The sequence below is a fragment of the Hippocampus guttulatus genome, chromosome 5, assembly GCF_054856545.1.
Source record: "Hippocampus guttulatus isolate MCC_2025c chromosome 5, RoL_Hgut_1.0, whole genome shotgun sequence".
Lineage (NCBI taxonomy): Eukaryota > Metazoa > Chordata > Actinopteri > Syngnathiformes > Syngnathidae > Hippocampus > Hippocampus guttulatus.
Genome location: NC_141265.1, coordinates 6,516,082 through 6,540,763, shown reverse-complemented (window position 1 = coordinate 6,540,763; position 24,682 = coordinate 6,516,082). Strand labels below are relative to the sequence as shown.

Below are 24,682 nucleotides of genomic sequence, written 5' to 3'. Positions count from 1 at the left end.
GCGACTTGCTGACATCGACTGACTGGATATCAATCTGCCTTCCTTGTTGCTTTAATGCAGGAACACTCCAAGGATCACTTCAGTCTTCTGGCGGCTGATGCCGCATGTCGTTTGCATATTTTCTTCCCCCGAACCAATCTTGATGTCTCCTTTTCGCATGCTGCGCCGTAATTCAATTAAAGTGGTTGCCTGAGCGCTGAGCTGTTGTCTTCCCGCACTTTTATCATCCTCTTGTGTCAAAAGAATCTGCGTGGTGTTGTCGGTGACCTTGTCTCAGAGATACACGGTGTTCCTCATGATTAAACATGTCGTATGCACTTTTTGTTCATTTTTGAGTCCGTGTAATAACCTAGAGTTAAAAAAAAAATCCAAATTAAAAATCAAACTCTTTTATTGCAAATTGCTCAGATTCTGAATTACTATGCACAAAAGTTAGAAAAAAAATCAATTAGATCCTTAAAAATCATGTGTTTTTCTGCTATTATATCGCAAATGCTCTCTTGACCAAAAACGTCTTTGCCAGTCAAGTTCCATGTTATTTTTCACCAAAATTCGAATTATTTGGAAAGTTTCCGCCTTGATCTCATTTTAGGATGCAAGAATTGCCTGAGATGCTGTTCGTTCCTATTGTTGACCCACTTTTTGTCAAATTTGTTCAAACTGTCAGTATGGCCTGAGAGTAGAGGACATGACTGAAATGATCCGTGGAAAAAAAAATCTGCCTTCTTTGACCCCACCCTGTAGCTCAAATTTGAGAAAAACAAATCAATCAAAGATGGAAGGTGGGACTGACTTGGTGTCAACCATTTCGCATGCACACAGCAGTGGCCTCGAAGGTGCTTTGCTGAACCTATGGCGAGAAATCCACCTCCAGATTTTTTTTGAATGAACTCTCAGCCCTATAAGGTAGATTCCTAGTTTTTAAAGCATGCTGGTGTTCAGAACACATGCATGTTTCACGATGTTTATTATTACAAAGCCTCTAATTGCAAACACAGAGGCAGCGCATTGAGAAGATCTTTGCTCATTTTGACAGGCAAATCATGTCTTTACTATCTGAAGGCGAGGCGGAGAGGGTCTGCACTGAAAAAGCCAGCAGAGAGAGAGCGAGAGAGAGTGTGTGTTTGGGAACGGGGGGAGTGGAGGGCATGGTGCGAATTCATGCTGTGTTAGCATCCCCTCAGCAACTCCATCAATACTGCATACAGCTAAGAAACTGGCAAAGATTCGTTGTGCTGCATTTACAGGCTCGGCCAGTGAGAGAGAGCAACTCCCACGACCGGTCAGCTCAGTCTGCTGCTGCTGAAAAGGGCGCACACATACACACACACACACACACACACACACACACACACACACACACACACGCACACACACACCACAGTCTGTGCTGCATCAAGAGGGAGCAAGGAGGGACACACGGATTGGGAATACTCCGAGGGAGAAGAAGGAGTCCCACAGAGGAAGTGGATTGTTGGGGAGTAGTGCAAATATGTTCTCTGCACCGCAGCGCTCCATGCACCTGCTCCAGGACCACAGCGCTTTTTGGTAAGCTCTGCTTGACACATTTTTTATCATCTCCGGGTAATTGTTTTAAAACAGGACCCGAAATGGGCAAATTAAGCAAGGGAAAGTGTCTCATTCAGAGGGCAATGTAACACGAGTAACTCTACAATGCTGGAGAACTTCTATAGAATTTTGGAGCTGCACTCGCCCCCCCCCCCCCCCCAAAAAAAAATTATATGTGTGTATGTCTGAGTGTGTTTGTATCTATAGCCTGTAAAAAAAACACAACTTGTATTTTGTGGCTAAAAGAGTAATTTAAGTTGTATATATACACACACACAAATGACTGACATTTGTGGCAACAGCGTTAGTAATCAAAACAATTTGCTGAGTTTTATTTTCTGTTGTGGAGCAATAAGTACTGGAAACTCATAATTCTTTGCTGAGGAATGTGTTCATACCAATATTCACAACAGCAGAACTTGAAATATTTTTGAACTGCGTCAACTTAAAACTTATGGAAGTTTGTTGTCTTGAAATTTTTTTTGTAACGGTATGGTAAAATAGTTGCCTGGGGGTAAAATGGTTTCACTTTTCCATTGCGTCACAGGGTCTTTAGAATTTGCTGAAGATCAGCTCAGCAACTATGTGGGTATCTCCCACAAAGAGTGAATTGTAGAGCTCACTCATTTTCTTTCATAGTTTGATGCCACAACTCCTTTATGGAGTGAATAAATCCACTCTGAGCTTTTTTCCAGCTCCTTGGTCACTTTCGATCTGCGTCCTTCAGCTAGGGGCGCTCGCTTCTTTTCATTGGACGTGTTTTTCCCAATGGCAAATTCTTTGGGGTCCAATGCTGAATTTTATTCAGCAGGTTTTGCTCTGGGTTTGTCCAGCATTTTCCCACTTGAATTTGCCAAGAAAACTTGAGCTTTACGGATGCCACCTCTGCTCCACAGGTACTGTGGCAGAGACATCTACACATGGCATGCAGAAAGTTGTTATAGGAACATTCTTTTTTTTTGAGAGGAAAAACGTTTGGCATCTATTTGAGGTGTGACATTTATGTATTCAAGTGGATGATGTATGGCTTTTAGAGGGGAGGCCCCAATTTGATAAAATACACTGTTAGTCTTAATTTCTTTGGACGATTCATTTGATTCGTTGTTCGTTTAACTAGCGACAGATGAATAGCCACTTTTGAGAAAAAAAAATTAAAGGACTTTTGTTTGCAAATTGAAGAAGTATGCTGGACATTTACAAATTATACTATTTAAAGATAAATACGATCTGATCATTTCCACTTTTTTTTTTTTGTCACAAGCACTCCACACAATTGCAACCAGGAACATTAGCATTAAAGCTAGTGCTAACACATCAAGAGAGGTGTCCTGGCTGGTGTTCCAACGTTACTTTTTCTTCATGTTCAACCATTGAGCAAACAAAGTGCATGACCTCTGACAGTCTGGGGACGATTAGGGCGGCTTATCTTGTATTTCATGAGCCAATAGGATATGCAAAGTGAGGGAAACTGGTGCGGTCGACTATTTCGTATGTGGCTGGATTGCAAAGAGCTCTTGTGTGAAGATCAGAGGGCGTTGTCAATAGTTGTCATATATATATATATATATATTTTTTTTTACCATCTATCTATCTATCTATCTATCTATCTATCTATATATAATTTCCGTTTTGCTATTTCACAGTTTTGACATCATGAGACTATGACGGATGGTACAAAATTTTAGGTTCATCCCGATAGGTGCAACTTTTTCTGAGTGGTGTCTAACAATAACAACAATGTTTTTTGTCATGCGGCGAATACAAATATTGTGGTCCTGTTCGAAGCTATGGATGTTTCGCTCAGATTGGTGGTGCTCAACATTCCTGCTTTTCTTGGTCGCAGTCAGGTTATATGGATCGGGCGACCAAGCTGCTAATTCTGCCCCCCCCCCCCCCCCACGACATTCCTGTAAGTGGTCTTACAATTGGAGGGAAATGAGTGAAAGTGACAGCTTCTCTGTAGACTGGATTATTAGCATTGTTTGGGGACGCGCCCGACCAACAGCCAGCAGCTGCCATTTGCGTCATATGTTGTGACGAACAAATCTGATTAACCTACTTTACTTTGGAGCAAAATATCTCGGGCTCGCTGGAACACCCGGATGGTTTGTTGTTTCTTACAAAGTTGCAACAAGTGCAGGAGAAGCGATCTTAAACAGTTATTTACGGACGCTCCGATCCAATCGCGGTGATCGGAAACCAAGGCGGATCACGTGATTTTTAGCTGACCAAATAATTCAAAGCTATGAAGGGCTTGTTAAATTGAACAGTAGTAACACACACATACACACGGGCACATCCGCCTATCGCACGGTTGTTGAAGACACGGTTAAAAAAAAAAAAGTAAAAAATATTGAACTGTGCAGCACTTAAAATTTGTACGTACAGTATCTATGGCGAAGAAGTGAAGTAGGGAGAGTCTGTCACTCAAATGCATGAGTGCAATTGATAAATGAGGCTATCATTGCCAATAGCCTCTCAAATCTAATACAGTATAGTGTCTCTCCTTTCCTCTCACCTGTTTCCTCCCTTTGTCAGTGAGATGGTGTGTGTGTGTGCTCGAGTCAACCGCCAAATGTGTGGGGGATGAGTCGCCACGATAAAAATTCACTCTTAACGAGATCAGTTTCCGACAAACCACATGAGGTCAGACGTCATATTAAAGCTCCTGATGGGGACTTTCCATATCTCCAAACTCTTATGTTGTCACTATGCTCTTATTGTAGAGATGCAATGAATTTTTTTTGTTGTTGTTGTTGCTTGAAATGGCAACCAAACTCCACCGCTTATTAAAATCTACAACCAATCACTTGATAGTCATCATTTAGCGCATTCAAATGTTCAGGGTCAAGTATCTCTGTCACAATAAATTCTACTGTTCTGTCATTTTAATCAGACTGTCTCCAAATGATGGACACGTAGCAGGTCACTGAAACGGTTTTGGGGGGTGATTGCCAAAGTTCAACACTAAAAGGTCAAACAGCATACAAAAGGATGCAAAGCAATTTGATAGGCTTTGTTAGTGTGACCGTGGGGACAATTTTTACAAAAGTTTTACCGCAGCAAAGCAGACAGTACCGGGGATAAGAACGAGAAAGAAGAAACATTTTTTTTTAAAATCCATGCCATATTTTTGCAAACTGAACTCAACCCCATTTTTATAGTACAACTGACAATCAGCAAGAGTAGAAAAGGCAACAAGATACAGTCAAGAATAATGGCTTTAGTCTAATTGAGTATACCTATGAGGTCAATACACGCGTAAACAACAGATAAGAGCATTTACTGCCGGAAAACATGCAATGCCTGTTTTTATGGGAGGCTGTATTTTGTGTCCAATTGCTGCAGTAATTAAAAGGCATCTATCACGAGCAAGTTACTTTGCAAAGTTGATCTCCAGTGACTCGGCCTCAGCAACAGAGAGGCCGGACACAGTGGGGATCTTTCCACTTCTCATTTGGAACTTTGCAGCACACACATCCATTCAGCTGCGCACACTCCGCCCCCACCCCGTCCCTGAAGTTCAAGGACTTAAAGATGTGCGCAGAATAGCAAGTAGCTCTCTTGGGTTTTGCTTCACGTGGGTAACTCACTTAACGGACGGCTGCGTGTTGTAAGACGCAACGTGCCGCCCCGCACGCATTCAAAGTGGGCCGAGCTCGGCGGGGAGTCACTGTATGCATGCGAGGCTCAAATACCAGAGCTGCTAGAGATGCGGGCGCAATTTGGCAACAAAACGGGGGGGGAGATTTTGAAACTCAAGGGGCCCCTCGCTTTCCTTTCATGTGCACTGTGACAAGAAAGTTAATAGGTGTCGGAGTGCCGTTAATATTTAACAGTTCCCCTATGCAATATGCATGAACAACGGTAACCATGTGTGGACTGAGGTCGTCGATTAGCAGGATTGCTTCCTTTTTACGAGCGCCCGCGTGAGACAAAGCAAACTTGAACGGACTGAGATTTTGGAGAAGCGCATTGCAAATTCAACGGCTATGATTATTTCTTCAACGCTTTTGCCGAGGTGCAAGAACGCAGCCTCTTTGTTCTCACATAGATTCTTGAAGTTTATCATCGTTGAAAGGTGGCACAAATAAATACAGGACAATTGTGTCAATGTGGACAGCAGACTACAGGTGTGCCTTTTACAACAATACATAGCTACAAGTTCAAAGGACAAAATAATTTATGACAATGATTTTTAAGGTTGCTTTTTGGAGCGGCTTAGTTGATATAACTCCTCCTTCTCCTCTTACAACGACGATATTACGGTCCTCCGGGTGCCCCTCCCAAGGTGGATACCAGGGAATAGGGGCCACTGACCCGCCCTAACCCCCCGAGATGCACGCCACTGATCTGGACAAGTCGCCAGCCAATGGCAGTTGACAAAATATGTCACAACCAAATAAAACAAACACAAAGAGATAACTTTAAAAGTGTCCCTCTGGGAGACAAATCAGTATCTTGTTGTGATTGCGTCACAAGTGTTGAAAAGGTGCAATGACGTGTTTGGCGGTGCATGTCGTTGATGTGAAGCGCTCTTCTGTCCTTGCAGATTATGTGGAGGGACTGACAAATATCCATTGTGGACCTGAAGGTTCTCATACATTTGCTTCTGTGACATCACTGCAACGTAGGATCCGGAGGGTAGAGGACCTGACCCAAACTCGCCTCCCCTCATCTCTCTCTCCCCCTCCCTCCCTCCCTCCCTCTCCCTCGGTTTCCATCAGTCCTGAGCCCACCATGGGAGGATGCTTCTCCAAACCCAAACCAGGTGACCGATACCTCTTTCTTCATTTGCCAGGTCAACCCGGGAGTTATAGAAAAGGAAAATAGTTGCGGTTCATTTTCTATTGAATGATTTTAGACTTGTGGTCTTGTGATAAAATGTCAGCTGGCATAAAGGCCCGAACTTCCCATGCGCCTAAAGACAACAAGAAGTAGAGAACGCTGACGTATAATCAGATAATGCTGTATTCTGATTGTGCAGTGTCCCCAATATTGTGGTCAATGTGCATGGACAAAGTATTTCATATTGTAGCTTTTTTTGATGAGCAAGCTTTGTCGGCAATACTGTAATAGCACAGTGTACGGTTTAGCTTTTGCACTAAACATGAAAGAAAAAGAAAAGAAGCGATCGCATGTGCGTGCGGAGCTATGACAACTAGATAGAAATTCAAACGGATCACAGCTTTCCTTGTTCCCTGAAGTCTCACCTAAGCGAGGGAACGTCCGTCAGCCTCATGAGATTTCCTTCACCTCCGCCAATTGCCCACACTATTATGATTTTCCATTAGTTTTAATCATGACTTACTCAGCGGGAGAAAATTCCAGACAGATTACTTTGTAGGACCTGGACAATCAGCACATTTTCCAGCCAAACAGACACGGCCTGCTGCACTTAAAAAAATAAAATAAAAAAAAGACACCACCGCAACCGTATTTTCATGTGCAGAAAAGCCAAACAGTCGCACATCTGCCGGAATTAATATCATTTCAGATTGCGCACCTTTAATGCAGGTAAATTAAAAAAGTTCTTTAAACTGTTTTTTTTGGTATTATGTTCATGTTTATTGAATCGAAAATTGCATGACTCTTTGCCTTTCTCCTTTAAAGGAGAAGAAAAAAAAGTGGAGGAATGTTTCACCAGACCTGTTCGTGTGATAGTCATACATTTGAATTCTAATATAAAAGTAAATCTAATTGAGCATCATGAGTATGAACAATAAATGACTTAAGGATTTTGAGGCAAAATCGTTCAAATGACTGATGACAATTATCCTCATGATGAATGAAGAATGGATGAAAAGGAATCATTTAAGCAAGTTTCCCCTCTAAATGATTCCATTCACCTTTTTTTTCCTGCTTTCATTTGTTCCACTTGTGACTTCATCTGTCCTTTGCTTGCGTTTGTACGGCCCTTCTTAGTTGAAGGCAGCTCCTCTAATGAGAGAAGACAAAAAAGTTACTCCAACGCACTGTTCCCCGTTGAGTCAAATTCTCCAGTATTTGCTGAAATGACCATGTCTGTCTTGTGCAGTTGAAGTCAAAGTGGAGCTCTCTCTCCTGGAAAACGAAAAAGAGGTGGACGGCCTTTCGCCGAACGGCAAGGCCAGTCCCTTTGCAGACTGCAGACCGAACGGAGCCCTCGGACACAGCTCGGACGACGACTCCGCCTTGCTCCAAGCTTACCACAGATCACGGGACTATGTGGAGGCCTCTGTCTGTCATGTCAAAGATCTGGAAAACGGACAGTGAGCAAAGGAAATCTTATGTTTATATTCACTGACCCGATAACATGATAAGCTGTCCGCTGTAGTAAGCGCTGTCCCTTTAAGGGTTAAGCAACTATTGCTGACCAGGAAAGAACCAGCCGGCAAATGGATAGCTGACTGGTGATATGAAATTAAAACAACAGCCCAAACTTGTTTGGGAATTTGGATTGTCGTATGGGGATACAAAGAAAAACTATTTTACTGTCGGCAGTGATCTGGTAAAACGTACGCTTATTTCCAGTATAATACTGTAAATGTTTGTCCAGTTAATTATTAGGGGCGGAGCAACGACTGCTGCAAGATCACTCATGTTTTTGTAGAAATGATTGTGATGATGATGATGATTCTTATTGTTCTTCATCTTCTTCTTCTTATCATCATCATCATCATCAGGGCCCGAGCACTAAATTCTAAGTCAAGGTTCCTGCTGTTTTTGTAGCAATGACAATTAGTCATCTAGTGCAGTTTTGTAGCAATGACAATTAGTCATCTAGTGCAGGGGTGTCAAACTCATTTTTGTGGCAGGCCACTTCGGGGTTACGTCTTCTGTCGGAGGGCCATTACGACAGTGAAACAAAGTAAATGTATATATATTAAAACTTGAACGCAACAAATTGATGGATTACCTGTTTTGACATCGGTCAAGTCAACTATAATAGTTTGTTCAATTATTGTTTGAGTGCGTATTAACAGGATAACAAAATTATTGCAAAATCTCAACGTTATTTATTACGCGCGACGATTTGACATTTCGGTACAGATTTTAGCATGGATCATGGAAGTAACACACATGGTTTGCTTTTGCGGACCACATAAAATGATGTGGCGGGCCAGATCTGGCCCCCAAGGCCTTGAGTTTGAAACCTGTGATCCAGTGGTTCCGATTGCATGATTGTCCATGTCTTATGTTGTGTTCTGTTATACTTTTTTGTCATTTTATGTTAACTGTTCTGTAAAGCGCTTTATAAATACAGATGTATTGTAATGTATTGTCTTGTAAAGTCACGACATCAACGTCATGTTCCAGGATGCGAGAGGTTGACTTGGGATGTGGCAGAGCGCTGTTGATTAAGGAACATGGCGAGTTCTCAGCAATGGGCCACAAGTGTCCACATTACGGCGCACCACTCGTCAAAGGTAAATAAGGTTGAATTCCGAAAAGACTTGACATCCTTTCTTTGAGCATAAAGGAAAAACGCATTGCGTGGTTCAAGGTGTGCTGTCAAAAGGACACGTGCGCTGCCCGTGGCACGGCGCTTGTTTCAACATCGCAACAGGCGACATCGAAGACTTCCCCGGCCTGGACAGCCTGCCGACCTTCCAGGTGACCTTCCCAGCCAGAAGCATTCGCTGCATTCTGAGAGCATGTGTGTACACAAGGATTACGTATGCTTGTTTGCTTCAGGTCAGAGTTGAAAAGGACAAGGTCATCATCCGAGCAAACAAGCAGGTAAACCAGAATGAATAAAAAGCAGTTACTAATTCAGTACGATAAACGACCTGATTGAGAGCTCTAAAACCTTTTTCAGGCTCTTCAGTCGCAGAAACGGTCAAAGGCCATGGCAAGATGTTCTGCGGTCATTAACTCCAGCACAAGCTTGACAAATGTTTTAATTATTGGGTCAGGTCAGTATTGTGCTCTTTTCTTTCCCCTTTTTTTCTTTGTGCCTGCTGAGGGACAGGAATTCAAACAATACTCACAAAAAGTTGGGGGATTTTGGCCAGTGGGTGAAATTTCATGGCCGACCTAAAAATAGACTGGATCTGTAACAGGTGAACTTCATTTGACCCTCCTTCAACGTTTGAATGCAGTTCCAGCTTTTTCGTTTTGTCAGTCCTCTTTGCGCAACTTTTTCAAATTCTACAATTTTGGAATTCACAATAGATTTCTGATCCACGAATTGACCAATACATTTCCAAGGATGTCGACCCTATGACTCTTACGATCTCTTTGATGATGACGATGACACTCCAAGATTACTGGCGACTTCCTTCTGTTAATCTGTTGCAGCCTCACAATGGCATGGCACTGTTGATCAATTGTATTCGGCGTCGTCTTGGTCTCATGATTACAAAATGTGAAGAGCGTGATGAGTTGTTTAAAAACCAATGCTAGTTAAACCAGGCAATCGATTGGTCTATTGGTATTATTTCTTCTCTTGTCAAGACTGGTCTTTCTTTTGGGAGAGTGACCAAAAATAAAAGCAAAACGTGCAGAGTTAGTGGTTGGATGCTTGCTGAACAGAGATCTCATGAGATGCGCCGATATCTCGCTTGACGTCAGCTGTGACGGTGGGTCAAACTCTGTGCAAACTTTAGAGGCGCATTTCATATTTTTGTTTGCATTCCAAAGTGTGCAACCTCATGGGTGTTTCCATTTAAGAGGTTCCACTGTTCGCAAGCTCCACTATTTATAAAGCGTCCCATTAGATTGTGCTGATAATAATAATAATAATAATAATAGATTTTATTTATAAGCGCCTTTCAAGACACCCAAGGACACTTTACAATAACAAAAAACACAAAATAATACGGGTTGAGCAGCGGCAGCCAAAACGCGCCAGCGTTCACTCAACCCAAAAGTCAAAGGATATCTTAATCAAAGATTTAACACTATTTTGATGTCACCCTTGTACTATTCGCATCCACCAGGGGTCATTTGCACGACACCAGAGGAGGGCAACATGCTGCTCTACATTATATGTACCTGGCAGCGCATCTCCATAAACTTAAATATTGCACAAAGAGACTTTTTTTTTCAGTAAATCAATTTAAAGAGTGAAACTTACTGCACACATTCATTAAACATATTTTTCAGAAGGTCAAATCATATTGTCATATTGTATTTTTTTGAGATTGTAAATTTGGGGTTTTCATTCATTAAAATTATTGAAAACAATAAAATCCTGAATCCGGTCCAGAGTCACACTTAAAAAAAAAAAAAGTGAACAACTGAAATAAATGATGTTTTTCACGATAGCATCTCGCAACAATCACAGGCAATTGATGGGAGTTATTGCAGTCCAAGCAATTACATGAGTGTTGGTCACACATGTGTGCAGGTCCAGCAGGTCTAGTGTGTGCAGAGACGCTGAGGCAAGAGGGCTTCACTGAGCGCATCGTCATATGCACCATGGACAGACATCCTCCTTATGACAGGCCTAAACTGAGTAAGGTTTGTACACAGACCCCAAAACGAGATAGTTGGTCAACAGAGACCAGAGAGATCATCCACTGTTTCGTTTTGTTTGTTGTTTTTTGTGTGGTGTTCTTTTTTTTTTTTGGTTAAGAATAATGGTAGTTACAACTATAGTCAAGATTGCCTTGATAACATTCCCAGATTGTTTTTGTTGGACTCGGTAATTGTGGGAGAGAAGTTCTTCTTTTGACAAACTTTCTGTTTAATAAATGCACTAATGTACTAACCCTCAGTCCCTAGACAGCACAGCGGAACAGCTGAGGTTACGTTCCAGGGACTTCCTGCACGATCACGACATTGAATTGTTCACAGAAAAAGAGGTGAGAGGTGGTGAACTCACAATCGAAGATTAGCTGTTTAAAACGTCGTTTCAAAATCAATTTCACTTCAATGGTTGAAAATCAATAAACATTACCTACAAATGATGAATACTATATATCCTTTTCCATCTGTGCCAGCGACATATAGCAATAGGAAGAACAATTAAATGCTCTTCCACAAGATGGCAGAAGGTACAATTGACCTGTGAATAGACCCCTTCCGTTGGCATTCATACAACAAATCATTATTTCAGTATACAGTACACATTTTTGTTTGCTGGTGCGCTGTGAGATTTTTCTGTTGTTAACAATATTTCAACATGCCATAATCAAAACAGAAATGTGTTTATGGTGCTTAAAAACAGTCCTTACATTGGCAAACAGATTTCTTTTTGTTGTCGTTGCATTGATGTTTTGAGAACATAAAGCTTTATTGTCTAAAGTAACCATATTTGTTAACTTTAAACTGAGCCCAAAAAAGGATTAAGGAAATATATTCCTACATTTAAAAACTCTTCACAGAGGATGAAGTGGCTCTTAAGCGAATCAGTTGAACAAAATATTAGCTTTTAAAACTCTCTGCTCGACCCGAAGAAGAATGTTACGGTCGACCAAACTAATTTACATTCATCCAGTGAAGTCAGAACAATACATGTTCTTGACATATAACGACATTTTTGAGGTATGGCTAACAGATTGTAAAAGCTAACGTTTGTTAGCTAGCGTTGCTCATTAGCCAGCACACAGATCTTCGTAAAGTAAAATAAATTACACTGGAAGACTCATATTCTCCTGCAATGCTTTGTAAAAGCAGCAAGTTAGGTCAATCAAAATTACCAATGAACATTCAAAGCCTTAAATTCACAAGAACGCATGGTTGGAATACATCTTAGGTCATTAAACAATGGCAATACTTTCAAATGGAATACAGTTTCACTTGTCATTTTGCTCTTTGGCCATTCAATTTGGATTCTCTTGTGACAGTTTATGTACTTCTCAAAGCTGACACTTGCTTTGTCTATAGGTGGTGGCAATAGACGTGAAGACACACTCTGTCACCTTTGAAGAAGGCTTGAGGATGGAATACAGAAAACTCTTTGTCGCTACAGGAAACAAGTTAGGGGAAAAAGAAATTCCTCATATCTTTTTCATTTTGCTGAAAATAATCAAATGTTTTTAATTTCCTGTTGAAAAGACCCAAACCTCTTAACTACAAGGGCGGGGATGTCAGGAATGTTTTTCACCTCCGGACGCCTGAGGATGCTAACAGCATAGCGAGGCTGGCCAACAACAAGAACGCTGTGATTGTGGGCACATCATTTGTCGGTAAGAAATTGCGTATGGAATGGTGATTTGAAGTTGTTGTCTATCACAACTAATGTTGGTTGCTTAATGCTGAAGCTACATTTACAATCCTGTTTCCTGCATGTTGAATGTTAATTTGTCTTGTGCGCAGGTATGGAGGTGGCTGCAGCTCTGACTGACAAGGCCCACTCTGTCTCGATCATTGGGGTTGAGTCAGTCCCATTTAAAAAAGCCCTCGGTGAGAAAGTAGGGAAAGCCATCATGAAGGTATTTGCACTATCAACCGAAAATAACCCGCAGTTTCTCATTTCGAAGTCTGCCCTCATTTCTTTGTCGCGTCTATGTTGATTCTCCCTGCAGCTTTTTGAAGCCAACAGGGTCAAGTTCTACATGCTGAATGAGGTGTCAGAGATGATTGGCCATCATGGACAGGTATTCACAAAGTGAGAGACACAGCATGATGCTCAGTTGCTTTAGTCACACGTAATGCATCTTCAAAATGTCACACGGCCGTGGTGTCAACATCTGCATTAGAATGGGGCGTAGTTGAATGCAGAACGATTGCTAAATTTGGATGGCCTGCTTGAAAAGAAAACCTGGTGTTCAAGGTCAGACTGCTGACCTTGAACACCCAGTGCTGGTGGACTGTAACAGAAAGGTCCTCCTGTCACATTTCTTTCAAGACTATGACAAGTATCTAGGACTATCCATTGTTGATATTCTTATATTGGCCCGAGTGTAAGTGTGATGTATATTCAGATACTTATTTTTTATTCTTAAAAACATACCAGCTTAATATTGGAGGACGTTTTTTGACGTTACTGATCTATTTTTGACAAGATGAGCAAATCGTTCCAATAGAGTGACTTTTTAGGTCTTGCCCCGTCAGTCCTACTGATTAAAACATGAAAATAACAAAACGTAATGGTGAATTCTGTATGCGTTTCTTTACAACAGCTGAAGGAGGTCGTGCTGAAGAGTGGCAAAGTCCTGCGGGCAGATGTCTGTGTCATCGGAGCTGGTGAGCAAGCCAAAATTCCGGTGACATTTTATTGTGAAATATTTCAGGGAGCATCCCATCTGTAGTCATTTAGATCTAATATTGAGATGCGAAGAATTACTGTACTAACACATGACTTGACACTTTCTAAAGCTAGTGGCGGCTGAGCAAACATTATTTTTTTTCCCCCTTAGGCTCATACAGCAAAACAAACTGTAGTTTCGGGATGAAAAGTTAGTCTCTTTTCTGCTATTTGGACAAATGCTGTTTTTCTAGACTTGACAAAACTGACATGTGGAAAATGGGAAACATTACACCTGTATGTTAGTGTGCTCACTACTCTCCTCTCCTGCAGGATGTGTTCCAGCAACAAGCTTCTTGAAACAGAGCGGCATTCACATGGACTCAAAGGGCTTCATCACCGTCAACAAGGTATTTTGCTATACTGAAAACTCTCAATCATGGTTGAGCTCTCGACAAGCTCCCACACCACGTTTGTACAACATGAAGTGGTTAACGATGAGTGTTATAATTTTTCATCGTTTCAAGAAATGTGCCAATTTGAAATTTGCATCAGTTCGTGGTGACAAAAACAAATGTGGAAAAGTTCCCTTGACAGCACATTGCGTGACTTTCATTGAAAGAGTAACTGAAAGATAAAAACAACAACGAGTAGGCACTCACAATACGCGAAACAACAGAAAAGTGCTGTCATTTTCCTGCCATAACGTACTTGTTCAATGAGCAACATTTGTTTTAATAAAAATGTTGCATGTCACACTGATAAAGATTCACTAAAGCACCCTGACTGGTGCGCCAATATTCCATAAACCACTGTATTATGAATTAGGGCGTCCTTGGCGTCAACGGCACAGATTGCTCTCTGCATCTCTTTACAGTACGCTGCTTATATGATTTTGAAGATGCGATTTGAAGGTCAAATTGTTGCTGTCTCTGAGATGATGCAGACAAATGCCGAAGGGGTCTTCGCTGGGGGAGATGTCGTGACCTTTCCCTTCTCGCCACGCAACAATAAGAAGGTTAACATCCCTCACTGGCAAATGGCTCACGTGCACGGTGAGTGTGTAAGGACTGCGTGGTGATTTAGTGAATGGGCAAAGTTATGCTTTAAAGTTGGATTTTTACCTACGGCAGGAAGGGTAGCAGCTCTCAACATGGTGGGCAGAGTCACTGAGGTGAAAACAGTGCCTTACTTCTGGTCAGCCATGTTTGGGAAGACCATACGCTATGCAGGTATGTTTATTGTGCAGGAACCACAACGGGACTTGCTGAAATGTGCGTGCGCCCAATTTCGAAGTAAGACCGCTTATTAAGTTTGTTTTTTTTGTCAAGGTTATGGGGATGGATTTGATGATGTCATCATTCAAGGTGATCTGGATGAACTGAGATTTGTCGCATTTTACACGAGGCAAGTGATGGTTACTCATTTATTGACCCGTGCAACACAATATACTGTCGATCGGAAAAATCAGCCAGTTGCTGGAAGATTACAACAGCAGTCATCTATACATAATTTTCCATCATTTTGAGGTTTTATCTAAATTTGGTTTACCTGGGGAATTTAAGTATGAAAATGATTTTTGATCTGCCCCATCCATGTCAGCTTTTCTCATAATAATGAGTCCCCAATAGTTATTCTCTGAATGGATTCAGGTTGTTTTTGTTAACTACATATATATTTTATCATATATATTTGAATCTATTTGTGTATTATCATTGTTTCTTTGACTTCGGCTGGGTCATTTTCAGGGGCGAGGAGGTGGTTGCGGTGGCCAGCATGAACTACGATCCCATTGTGTCCCGAGTAGCTGAGGTCTTAGGATCCGGAAAGACGATTAAGAAACGAGATGTGGAGTAAGTCGCTATCCAAGACTTAAACCTGGTCGTGATTACAATAGTCTTTATGTTCTGTGTGGTTCCTGAGCTTTTGAAGGGAAACATGACAAATTTGTAGGAGAACACAACAACTTGTGACTTTCATCACATGACAAATGGGGGACTCGAGTTGACTTATTGTTCCACAAAGTATGTTGCTTGACTCAGGTCACAGCAATTATGGTATTAAAAAAAATACAATTACAATAAAATAAGATAATATTGAGATGTATGATTTAAAAATATAAATAAGATCAAATATCTGGAGACTACTGAAACGTAATCTTGAATAAATGTATTCTAATATGCAAAGGGAGGGCATGGTGGGCAACTGGTTAGCACGTCATTCAACCTTCTATTTCTTGAGCAATTTTAACGGCGTATTTTCCCCTCACAATTTCTGTTTGTTATGTTCCAAATTGCAAACGCCATTTGAATGTCAATTTTCTACAGTCGTGCTATTGTTTGATTTTCTTATTTGGTGCAAGTTGACTTTAGTCTCATGTCTTTCATTTCGATTAATGCATTCACAAAAATTGGGAGGATCTTCTTGGCAAGTAATCTAGTTGCTATTACTGCAGATATGATTACTGGGCTTCGGGGCTGTTTCACAAAATGGCTAACGTGTAACTACATAACGTGTCTGTCTCTATTGGTTGTTTGATGTAGGACTGGAGACATTTCCTGGTTGATTGACAAGGGCTCCCAATAACTTCACGTGTACACATGTACGGAGCAGGTGTGCACTGTAATGCTGGATACAGACACTAAATGGTGCTGAGACAAAAGGCAGCTATCTCTAGTCTGAGATCTGTGACTGTTCAATCTACTGAAATGTCACAGAGAGAGAGAGAGAGAGCGCTGAGTCAGCAGGACTTTGGTGACCCGACTTGTCATGTTTCAAACCGTCGTGGATTCAGCTGCAAGATGTCCTTTTCATGTACACTTTGTTTATAACAAGCCTTTAATGGGCATTGGCAAGAGTGTATATAGCTATAATCTTGAATGCGCTGCCCTGCAATAAAAACAACTTCTAATTGGGCTGATTTATTTTTATTTTTTTCCGAATAATGGATTGAGTGTGTTCTTGCACACAGGCTTCTTATCTGCATGATACATTTTCAAGTTTTCTGTATAGAATCTTCACTGGACCCTTCAGTAGTCGCACATGCATCATCTAACGATATCCAACAAAAGGGTTGCATCCAAGATTGATATGGATCTCATCTGAGTGTGCAAATGTACCGAGCGGTGTGACTTGTGACTGACTTTGGAACACACGTGCAGCTTTAATTTGTACTTAACATATAAAAATTAAATGATACCTCTTACTGATGGCTGTCTTGCTAGATTGCACAAAAGGTTTGATCTCTTTGATTCCTCATTCATGCTTGTATGTCAGATTAACTGTAAATTATACAGGATGATGATCATGATGATGCTAATTGCTAATAGCAGTCTACTCCATTGGGATGTTTTATTACTAACTCAGGGAACTAAGGTTTGTGGCCTCCATCACATCCTGTACTTTTTCAAGAAATGCATTTCCTGGTGAAATTTTTATTTTCCATTTATTATATCTTCACTGGTTCTGTTTGTAAGAATTAGAGACACTGGTAATGTACAGAGCTCCAGGGTAAAACACAAGGTTTAAGAAATATATATACAGTGATCCCTCGCTACTTCGTGGTTCGTTTATCGCGGGTTCAGTGAATCGCGGATTTTTTCAAACATATTAAAATTATTTTTTTTTTTAACATATACATGGAGTACAGTACTGTATATGTTGCTCTATGTGACTCGCTGTTGTTTTGCAGCTTCTCGCGGACCGTTTGCGGACTTAAAAAAAAAAATTTTTTTTTTACCTGTTTATGTTAATTGGACGCTACTTCGCGGATTTTCGTTTATCGCGGGTGGTTTTGGTCCCCATTCACCGCGATAAACGAGGGATTACTGTATTGTTCATCCTACAAAAGGAGCAACGGTAGGATTTTTATAACTTTGAAATAAAGGTCTTCTGCCTCACAGAATCCTTCATTACTCCAGCTGCAGCACTATCTGATTCCATACATATACTCACAGAAAGCAAAACAGAAAGGAAATGGTTAAGAGAAAATATTTAATGAGTTTAACAGAAACGGCAGAGTTCATTTGTGCGTTTGACAAATTTCATTCTCTGAGGCAGAAAGGTATTTCTATACGAGTCCGATTTTTCTTCTACAATTCGCACCACAACAATACAGTTAAAAAATATTGAATTTAAATTCACTAAAATCACACGCTCAATAAGAACAGAGGATATTACATCATTTGTGTAAAAAATAAAAGAAAATATCCCTGGGCATTTATTTTTAATGTCATGACACAACAGACCACCAGGAATATTGAAGACACTGAAATGGTGGAATAGTGAACTCTAAAATGTCACACTGCAGTCAAAAATTCTCAATATTTCATTATGTGCTCCAGTTTAATAATTTTTTTTAGGTCAACCGCACACCGCGGTCCTGAGCACATGGTCTGAAAACATGTCTCTTAAATGGAAGCAAATCTCGCTGTCTGTGAAGGCTGAAATTGTCTCTCACTTTCTATAAATGTTTATAATGTATGATGCATTGTAGTTGGCGGCCATTTTATTGGAAATGGTTATAATGAACTACCATTATAGCGTACAGATTCGTTATGTGCCTCGAGGTACGTTGTAACGAGGTTTGACTGCATCACTTATTTTGAATTTTTTTTTTTTAAACTCACTAGCACAATGTCATGAGATCCAGTACATGAGCTGTTACTCTGAACAAACAAATTATATTGTAAAATAGACTGTACAATACATATTACAGTTTGTAATATAAATTACTGGTATTTTAATTAAGCATCATTATTGTGGAACACATGTACATCAATTTAATGTAAAGTATTTTGTAAATATCGGCCTCCGCCTGAAACGATTTCTCTGGTACTCTCTGTACATGAGACCTTGGGAAACACTCAATCTTCAGTGACACTGTGAGGGGGTATCAATTGAAAAAGAAATGTTTATCAGTGTGATTGTGTGTAGAGCTGAACTGCATCACACGGAGTAAAGTTCCTAATATTTTGCAACAGCCACAGCTATACATAAGGTAACCAAAATAATGTGATGAAAAAAAAAAAAGAGAAACAGCTCATAGTATAATGCAAATGACAATCGCATTAACAAAACAAGTCTTTGATAGTGTCAATGAAACATTATTATGTTTGTAAATGCAGAATCTTGAATTGGAGCTCATTAGATGTGTCTAATTTGTGATGTAAGTGAGATACAGTGTAATGTTTTGTATCCAGTACAATCATAGAGATAATCATGGCAGGAGTGTTATTGGTACAAAAAGGAACAACAATAATGCCCAGCGACTATAACAGCATTGCTTATTAAAAGAGCACATTGTGTTCCAAAGAGAACACATCAGGACAGTGCAGTAAGGTTTAAGAACAGATCTTTTTTGCAGGCTGGAAGGAGGTCAAATCTTTGAATGATGAGGTGTATTTGTAAACTAGCTACATGTATGAAGTACACACTGTAAAAAGGTATTCACATTTGTTTTTCTTTCATTGAATGACTACAATCACAACTCTCTTGACTATGCTGAAGAGCAAAGGCACGTTCTAAAATCAAAAACGCCACAACGCTCTTGGCTGCATTATTTGGTGAATGATTGTCAGTCTCTTTGCAAACGTGCCGGTGTTTTCTCACATAATACATCTTTTGTCCAAACAAACAACGGACCTGTCGGCACTGTGCTGACCTACAAACACACGTGAGGAACAGTCATCTTACCCAGGGGTCAAAGGTCATATTCCGCCGCACATTGTTGGAGGTACCATTCATACAATTTACCCTGTAGAGTAAATGCAATGTCAGATTTAGGTTCACAAATTATGAAGCGGATACGTATGAAAATGTGTGGTCGTAGTCTACCACTAAGTATTCCGCCACGCATCAACGAATTGTTTATGACGTGTACCGGTACTCAAAAAGTCATTTAATAACCCCATCAGGTTGATTGATTAGCCATAAAGAAACTCTGTCTTGTCAATAGCATATGTAAATAAATAATAAATACATGTTTTATACAGCTGTGACAGAAGTGCACTTAGAGGCTTTAACACCAATTTCCTGCAAGAGGCCAAAAGACAATAAAAGAGCTGAGGATTACTTAGCTTCCAACATAAAAATGTCTTTGTTGAAAGTTAACTCGTGGTCAAAGTGGGAATTGTCTTACCTTCTTGGTTTTGACGATATCCAGGATATAATCACTGTACTCTGTCATTGTTCTCTTCTCCTTTTTTGTTAAAGTCTTGTATCTTTGACTAGAGGATGAGGGAGACTTACAATTAAATGACGTGTGTAATAATGGTGTGTGTAATAATTCCACAAAAAGGGTGTTCGACAAACTAGCCGACTAGTCAATTTATCGATTTTACACCACCATAAATGATGTTTAGAGCGTGAGGTTGACTGGTTGCTAATCACATGTTTCTGGTTTGAAGATAAAACAGATGCGTGCACTCTTTGGGCTCGAATTTCCTGCCCAGGACAAGTTTAGCACAAAGTGCAATCTAACCATGCGCAAGGGTGGAGTTTACTTTCTTTTGGCGTTTCCCTAGATCTTGCACAGGTCGAACTAGGCATAAGGGAGCGTTTGCGCCGTTGTGGGAGGAGTATAATAGGAAACGCCCTCGGTCTGCCTAGCGACACACAGCACGGTCTACCAAATTCGCAAACATGCTAAACGAGACTTGGCCCGGCACGAAAATGTGCCTGTTTTTATGCCGAGCGCACGGGTGCTTGCTCAAAAAAGGCCCTTTGACCACAACTAGTTAACATCAAATGAACTTCCATCACATCAGTGAATCTTGACAAAAAATTAATTAAAAATCGTAATCCACAGGTGTCAAATTCAAGGCTTGGGGGCCAGATGTGGCCCGCTACATCATTTTAAGTGGCCCGCAAACGCAAATCAAAGATGACAACTTCCATGATACGTACCAAAACTTCAAATTTTCACATGTAATAAATCAGTGACGTATTGTAAGCATTTTCTTGTTCCCAAACCCCTCATTACAGTTACTTAACCAATAATTGAATAAAACATTATTCTTGACTTCTTTATATAGTTTCAGTCATCACGGTCCTTCAAGGGAAACGGTAATTATAATGTGGCCTGCGACAAAAATGAGTTTGACACCTCTACCCCTGTCTTAACCCTTCCATGCACCTTGTAACCTGATAACATGATAAACTGTCCCTGAAAGGGTTAAGATGTACAACCCCCAAAATCTATACTTTTCCGCGTTATTTCTATTCATATGAGAGATTGTGGTAAGGACTTACCCAGAAAAATGTTTGCCGAGGAAAAGTAAGAGGTAGCAAAAAGCCCCAAAGAGCACTACAAACACAACTTGCCCATCTTCTGGTATCCAGTCCCACAAGTACATCACTATGCCCTGCGAAGTGGACACGGAGACGAGAGACAGAAGTATAACTGTATGCATGAGCAAAGTTGCAAAGCTTGATTGTGATCAACATTGTCAGTGAGGTATTCATTTATTCACACGTATGTTGGTTATTGTGGTTTGTCAGTGTTGAATCAAACTGCATCATACTCAGAGGTGTTTTCTGTATTGGTTATACTAGATATTTAGCTACTAGAAAAGGAACTTTTGATTCTTAGATTATGGTCATCAGACTCTGCAGGTCATCCAAACAAAAAAAATCATTTGGTCAATATGAGGGAGAGCACTCACGGCGCAGATAAAAAGCGTTTGAGCCGGCCGTTCTCCTATCAGCTCACTCAACTGCTCTTTGGAGAAGGTGCTCATAATGAAACTAAGAATAAAGAGAAGAGGAAGGAAGATTCCCAAAGCACCGCACAGAAACGAGTTCAGGCGGACACTTTTGTTGTAAGTGGCATCAGTCCTGCAGGTGCAGAAGAAGAAGAAGAAGAAGATGGAAAAGATGGATTCAATATCATGTATGCTGTACAGTATATACTTGAACCTCTTACCCACGGCACATTTGACCAAGCTTTAGAGGAACAAAATGGGCTTTAAACCATGTCATGTTGTAGTTGGTGTTTTTCACCTGTCCTGTTGTAGTCTGTTGCTGATAGTGGAACAAATTAAATCACAGTCTTTCTCCAACTGGTCCAATGTCCTCTGCACAGCTTGGTTGATGGTCTTTTCGATGGTCTGACACACACCGTCAATTTGGTTCACACAGCGGCTTGGCTGAGTGAGACAAAAAAATAAAATAAAACGTCAACTTGGTGTTGATCTGCATCTGACAGAGGTACGTCGAACAGTCATGTACTGTCATTTTCAAGGCAGAAGCTGCACTTGATCATTAAAGAGGTGGTCTGTTTGAGTTGGAGGATGGATAATAGATCTTCTTGGCTGTAAGTCATCATGGTGCAATACTTCATGATCACTCTCAAGGGTGGCTGATCGGTGGCCCTAGTTTACAACTCCCTTGTGCTCTACACATAATGAAAAATATGAATCCTCTTGTTCCAGGCAGCCGAGGTCACCAGGAAATAGATCACATTGCGGGATCATCAATGAATGTCAAACCTGAAGGACAGCTGGACCTTGAATTTCAGATCATAGCCAGAACCACATCTGGGATTTAGATTGAGACCTAGAGTTGAGATTTAAGACTAATAAAATACATACAGCGTTAGTTATCATGCTAACACACTTAAGTGATTGTGTTATGTTTAATTACATTGACCGACCTGACAATGTATCATCTCTGTCCAAAAAAAAAAAAAAAAAAAAATCTGCTTTAACAAAGATAATGGAGCCATGTGTAGGCTTTTCAGTGCAGGTGGAGCATTATTGTCTTTGTGTGGGCACAATTCCTGTGTTGTTGCTGGTTGTTTGGCCAATTGGTGCAAAGATGACAATACATTACATGTTTTGTAGAAAACAATATGGATTGAAATTTACCCTCTGTGGGTTGGGGATGTATATTGTTGGCATTTCAAAACCACATTTGTTGAGACCTGGGCGCCGGCACAATTCCTGGACGATCTGCATCATCACTCTCTACAACAACAACAAAAATTAGACATTGTATGTACTTTGTCTGTGTTCATTTGATATTTTGGTTATCACCCAATTGTAAAAGGACGCTGTCCATTTGGATACCTGTCGATCTATTTCCTTGCCGGCCTCATCAGCCTTGCTGAGGTAGAACAACAACTTGTCTCCACATTTCTCACTCAGTTTCTCCACAATGTTTAGTGTGCGCTTGCACAGGGCCTGACCCATCGGGTCGAAGAATACGAATATCAGATCGGACTGTTCTCCTGCACAGAAATAGAAGAGAGCGACAGTGACACACCTCAGGCTCAGAGTGACCAGGTGGGGCAATGCAGAATTACCCAGCCATGTGATGGCGCTGTTGACATTAAATGGATAAATCATGTCCCCGTCCACCAAGCCAGGTGTGTCCACAAAAGTCACAAGACTGAACTTCTTCTGCTTGGATGTGGAGATCTCTGCAGACAGGTAGTCCATAACACCTGCAATATACAATATATATAAAGTACTATCTAGATTCCATACAGTCACAATATTTACTTTAAAAACATATGCATATACATATATGTATGTGTGTATATATACATATATGTATGTGTGTATATATATAGATATAGATATATATAAGATCAGATAAGATAACCTTGATTATCTCACAATGGAGAAATTTGCAATGTACAGCAGCAAAGTTCGGAGGGAAGAAGTAGAATAAGTCGAAAACAAGTATTTGCATGCACAAAATAATTTTTAAAAATATGTATCAATAAATATATATATATATATATATATATATATATATATATATATATATATATACTGTACATATACAGTATATAGAGAGAGACCATTGTCCTGCTTTGTGCATTTCAAACTGCATTAAATAACATTTTAAAACAACCACATCAAAAAGTAATAAACATTCAGGTAATACATAACTGGAAGATTATAATAATAATAATAATAATGCATTTTATTTAAAAGCGCCTTTCATGCCACCCAAGGACACTGTACAGACAATAAGAAAATACAATGTAAAAATTTGTAAACGAGATATTATATAAAAACAGGACATAAAATCATAAAATCATAAAAACATAGGAAATGGAAGAGCTATGTGTTGTAGGCAATCCTGAACAGGTGTGTTTTTAGACGGGACTTGAAAGTGGAAAGAGGTGTGCAGTTTTGGAGGTCCGGAGGTAGGTTGTTCCAGAGCTTTGGAGCAGCGTGACTGAAGGCTCAAAAAAATGTGCAACAACAATTTCAACAAGTCCTCGAAATGAGTTTGCCAAGTCAGTTTTTCACAACTCCCTGTGTAGAGAGGTCTGTTGTCATGGTTACACACAACAGCTCTTCAACTGGCAGCTTTAGCGTTGGGCGTGGGACATAAAGCTAGCCAGTGAAGAACGACTGTGAGGCAACGCACTGAGATTTCAACACACCCACCAGAACAGGACCACTATTGAGACCGACCTAGCGTGCGCGCGCGCGCGCACACACACACACACACACACACACACACACATGCGCACACACACACACGTACACAAAACTGTTGACACACTCCCCCTACACAAACACACACACACATACAGAGCAAAGCAGGTGTTAAGAGGCGACACAAATTACATCCTTGTGCGGCATCCAGCAGAGATGCTGGTGGCACATTAGCATTCTTCGATGTTGATCACATCAGCAAAGCCACCATATCAATACAGTACATCCATCAGCTAGCCTGAAAGCAAAGAGAAAGATTCTGCATGCAGCATCCTGCTTGTACATGACAGTCCATATGTCCAAAATATGCTCAAACACTCACTTGGCAAATATGAAATACCAACACTTTGCCCCCACTGACTGCTTAAACAGAAGACACGGAAATGAGGACAGCATCATCAACGGCTGTTACTTTTCTCAAGGGCTTGTAGGTAACAAGGTTCCCCCCACAGGTCCTGCGATGATGCTGCAATAATGCTGAGAAAGAACTTCTCAGACTAAGTAGGTCCAAAGAGATGCATTTACTGACAGGAATAGT

General features: G+C 40.5%; 2 protein-coding genes across 10 annotated transcripts in view; one reads left to right on the top strand and one right to left on the bottom strand.

Annotated features, from left to right (window-relative positions):
- LOC147204798 (uncharacterized) overlaps window positions 1–24,682 on the bottom strand; it is a 29,701-nt gene that overhangs the window by 2,222 nt on the left and 2,797 nt on the right. For 4 of the 6 annotated variants that reach the window (XR_015100879.1, XR_015100880.1, XR_015100881.1 and 1 more), the window contains exons 5-14: window positions 22,992–23,132; window positions 22,756–22,916; window positions 22,555–22,653; window positions 21,689–21,834; window positions 21,352–21,523; window positions 20,939–21,051; window positions 19,827–19,914; window positions 19,382–19,442; window positions 7,589–7,806; window positions 7,419–7,509 (exon numbers count right to left, since the gene is read on the bottom strand). Coding sequence is in view for 2 of the 6 variants with exons in the window: in XM_086110641.1 (XP_085966767.1) it covers window positions 19,389–19,442; window positions 19,827–19,914; window positions 20,939–21,051; window positions 21,352–21,523; window positions 21,689–21,834; window positions 22,555–22,653; window positions 22,756–22,916; window positions 22,992–23,132 (974 nt within the window). In the remaining 4 variants the exon portion in view is untranslated. Of the gene's footprint in view, window positions 1–7,418; window positions 7,510–7,588; window positions 7,807–17,666; window positions 19,443–19,826; window positions 19,915–20,938; window positions 21,052–21,351; window positions 21,524–21,688; window positions 21,835–22,554; window positions 22,654–22,755; window positions 22,917–22,991; window positions 23,133–24,682 lie in introns of those variants that run through there. The other 2 variants (XM_086110641.1, XM_086110640.1) reach the window with 2 other exon arrangements.
- Window positions 1,255–16,602, top strand: aifm3 (AIF family member 3). Of its 4 annotated transcripts, none has more exons than XM_086110638.1 (20): window positions 1,256–1,548; window positions 6,122–6,340; window positions 7,607–7,820; window positions 8,869–8,978; window positions 9,056–9,165; window positions 9,247–9,291; window positions 9,371–9,467; window positions 10,904–11,016; window positions 11,274–11,360; window positions 12,385–12,476; window positions 12,556–12,686; window positions 12,817–12,932; window positions 13,026–13,097; window positions 13,623–13,686; window positions 14,021–14,097; window positions 14,565–14,742; window positions 14,821–14,919; window positions 15,019–15,094; window positions 15,436–15,540; window positions 16,231–16,602. In XM_086110638.1, the coding sequence occupies exons 2-20, from the start codon at window positions 6,310–6,312 to the stop codon at window positions 16,271–16,273; spliced, it is 1,860 nt and encodes a 619-aa protein (XP_085966764.1). In that variant the 5' UTR covers window positions 1,256–1,548; window positions 6,122–6,309; the 3' UTR covers window positions 16,274–16,602. The 4 variants fall into 4 exon arrangements, with proteins under 4 accessions (XP_085966762.1, XP_085966764.1, XP_085966763.1 ...); XM_086110639.1 differs by having other exon boundaries at window positions 1,258–1,548; window positions 14,625–14,742; XM_086110636.1 differs by having other exon boundaries at window positions 1,255–1,548; window positions 9,056–9,291.

What these genes read in the sequence shown, in the direction of transcription:
- aifm3 (XM_086110636.1), top strand. Translation starts at nt 6,310, where the DNA reads ATGGGAGGATGCTTCTCCAAACCCAAACCAG. An exon ending in AAAGATCTGGAAAACGGACA is followed by an intron (nt 7,821 to 8,868) that starts GTGAGCAAAGGA and finishes GTCATGTTCCAG; the next exon opens with GATGCGAGAGGTTGACTTGG. An exon ending in CGGCGCACCACTCGTCAAAG is followed by an intron (nt 8,979 to 9,055) that starts GTAAATAAGGTT and finishes GCGTGGTTCAAG; the next exon opens with GTGTGCTGTCAAAAGGACAC.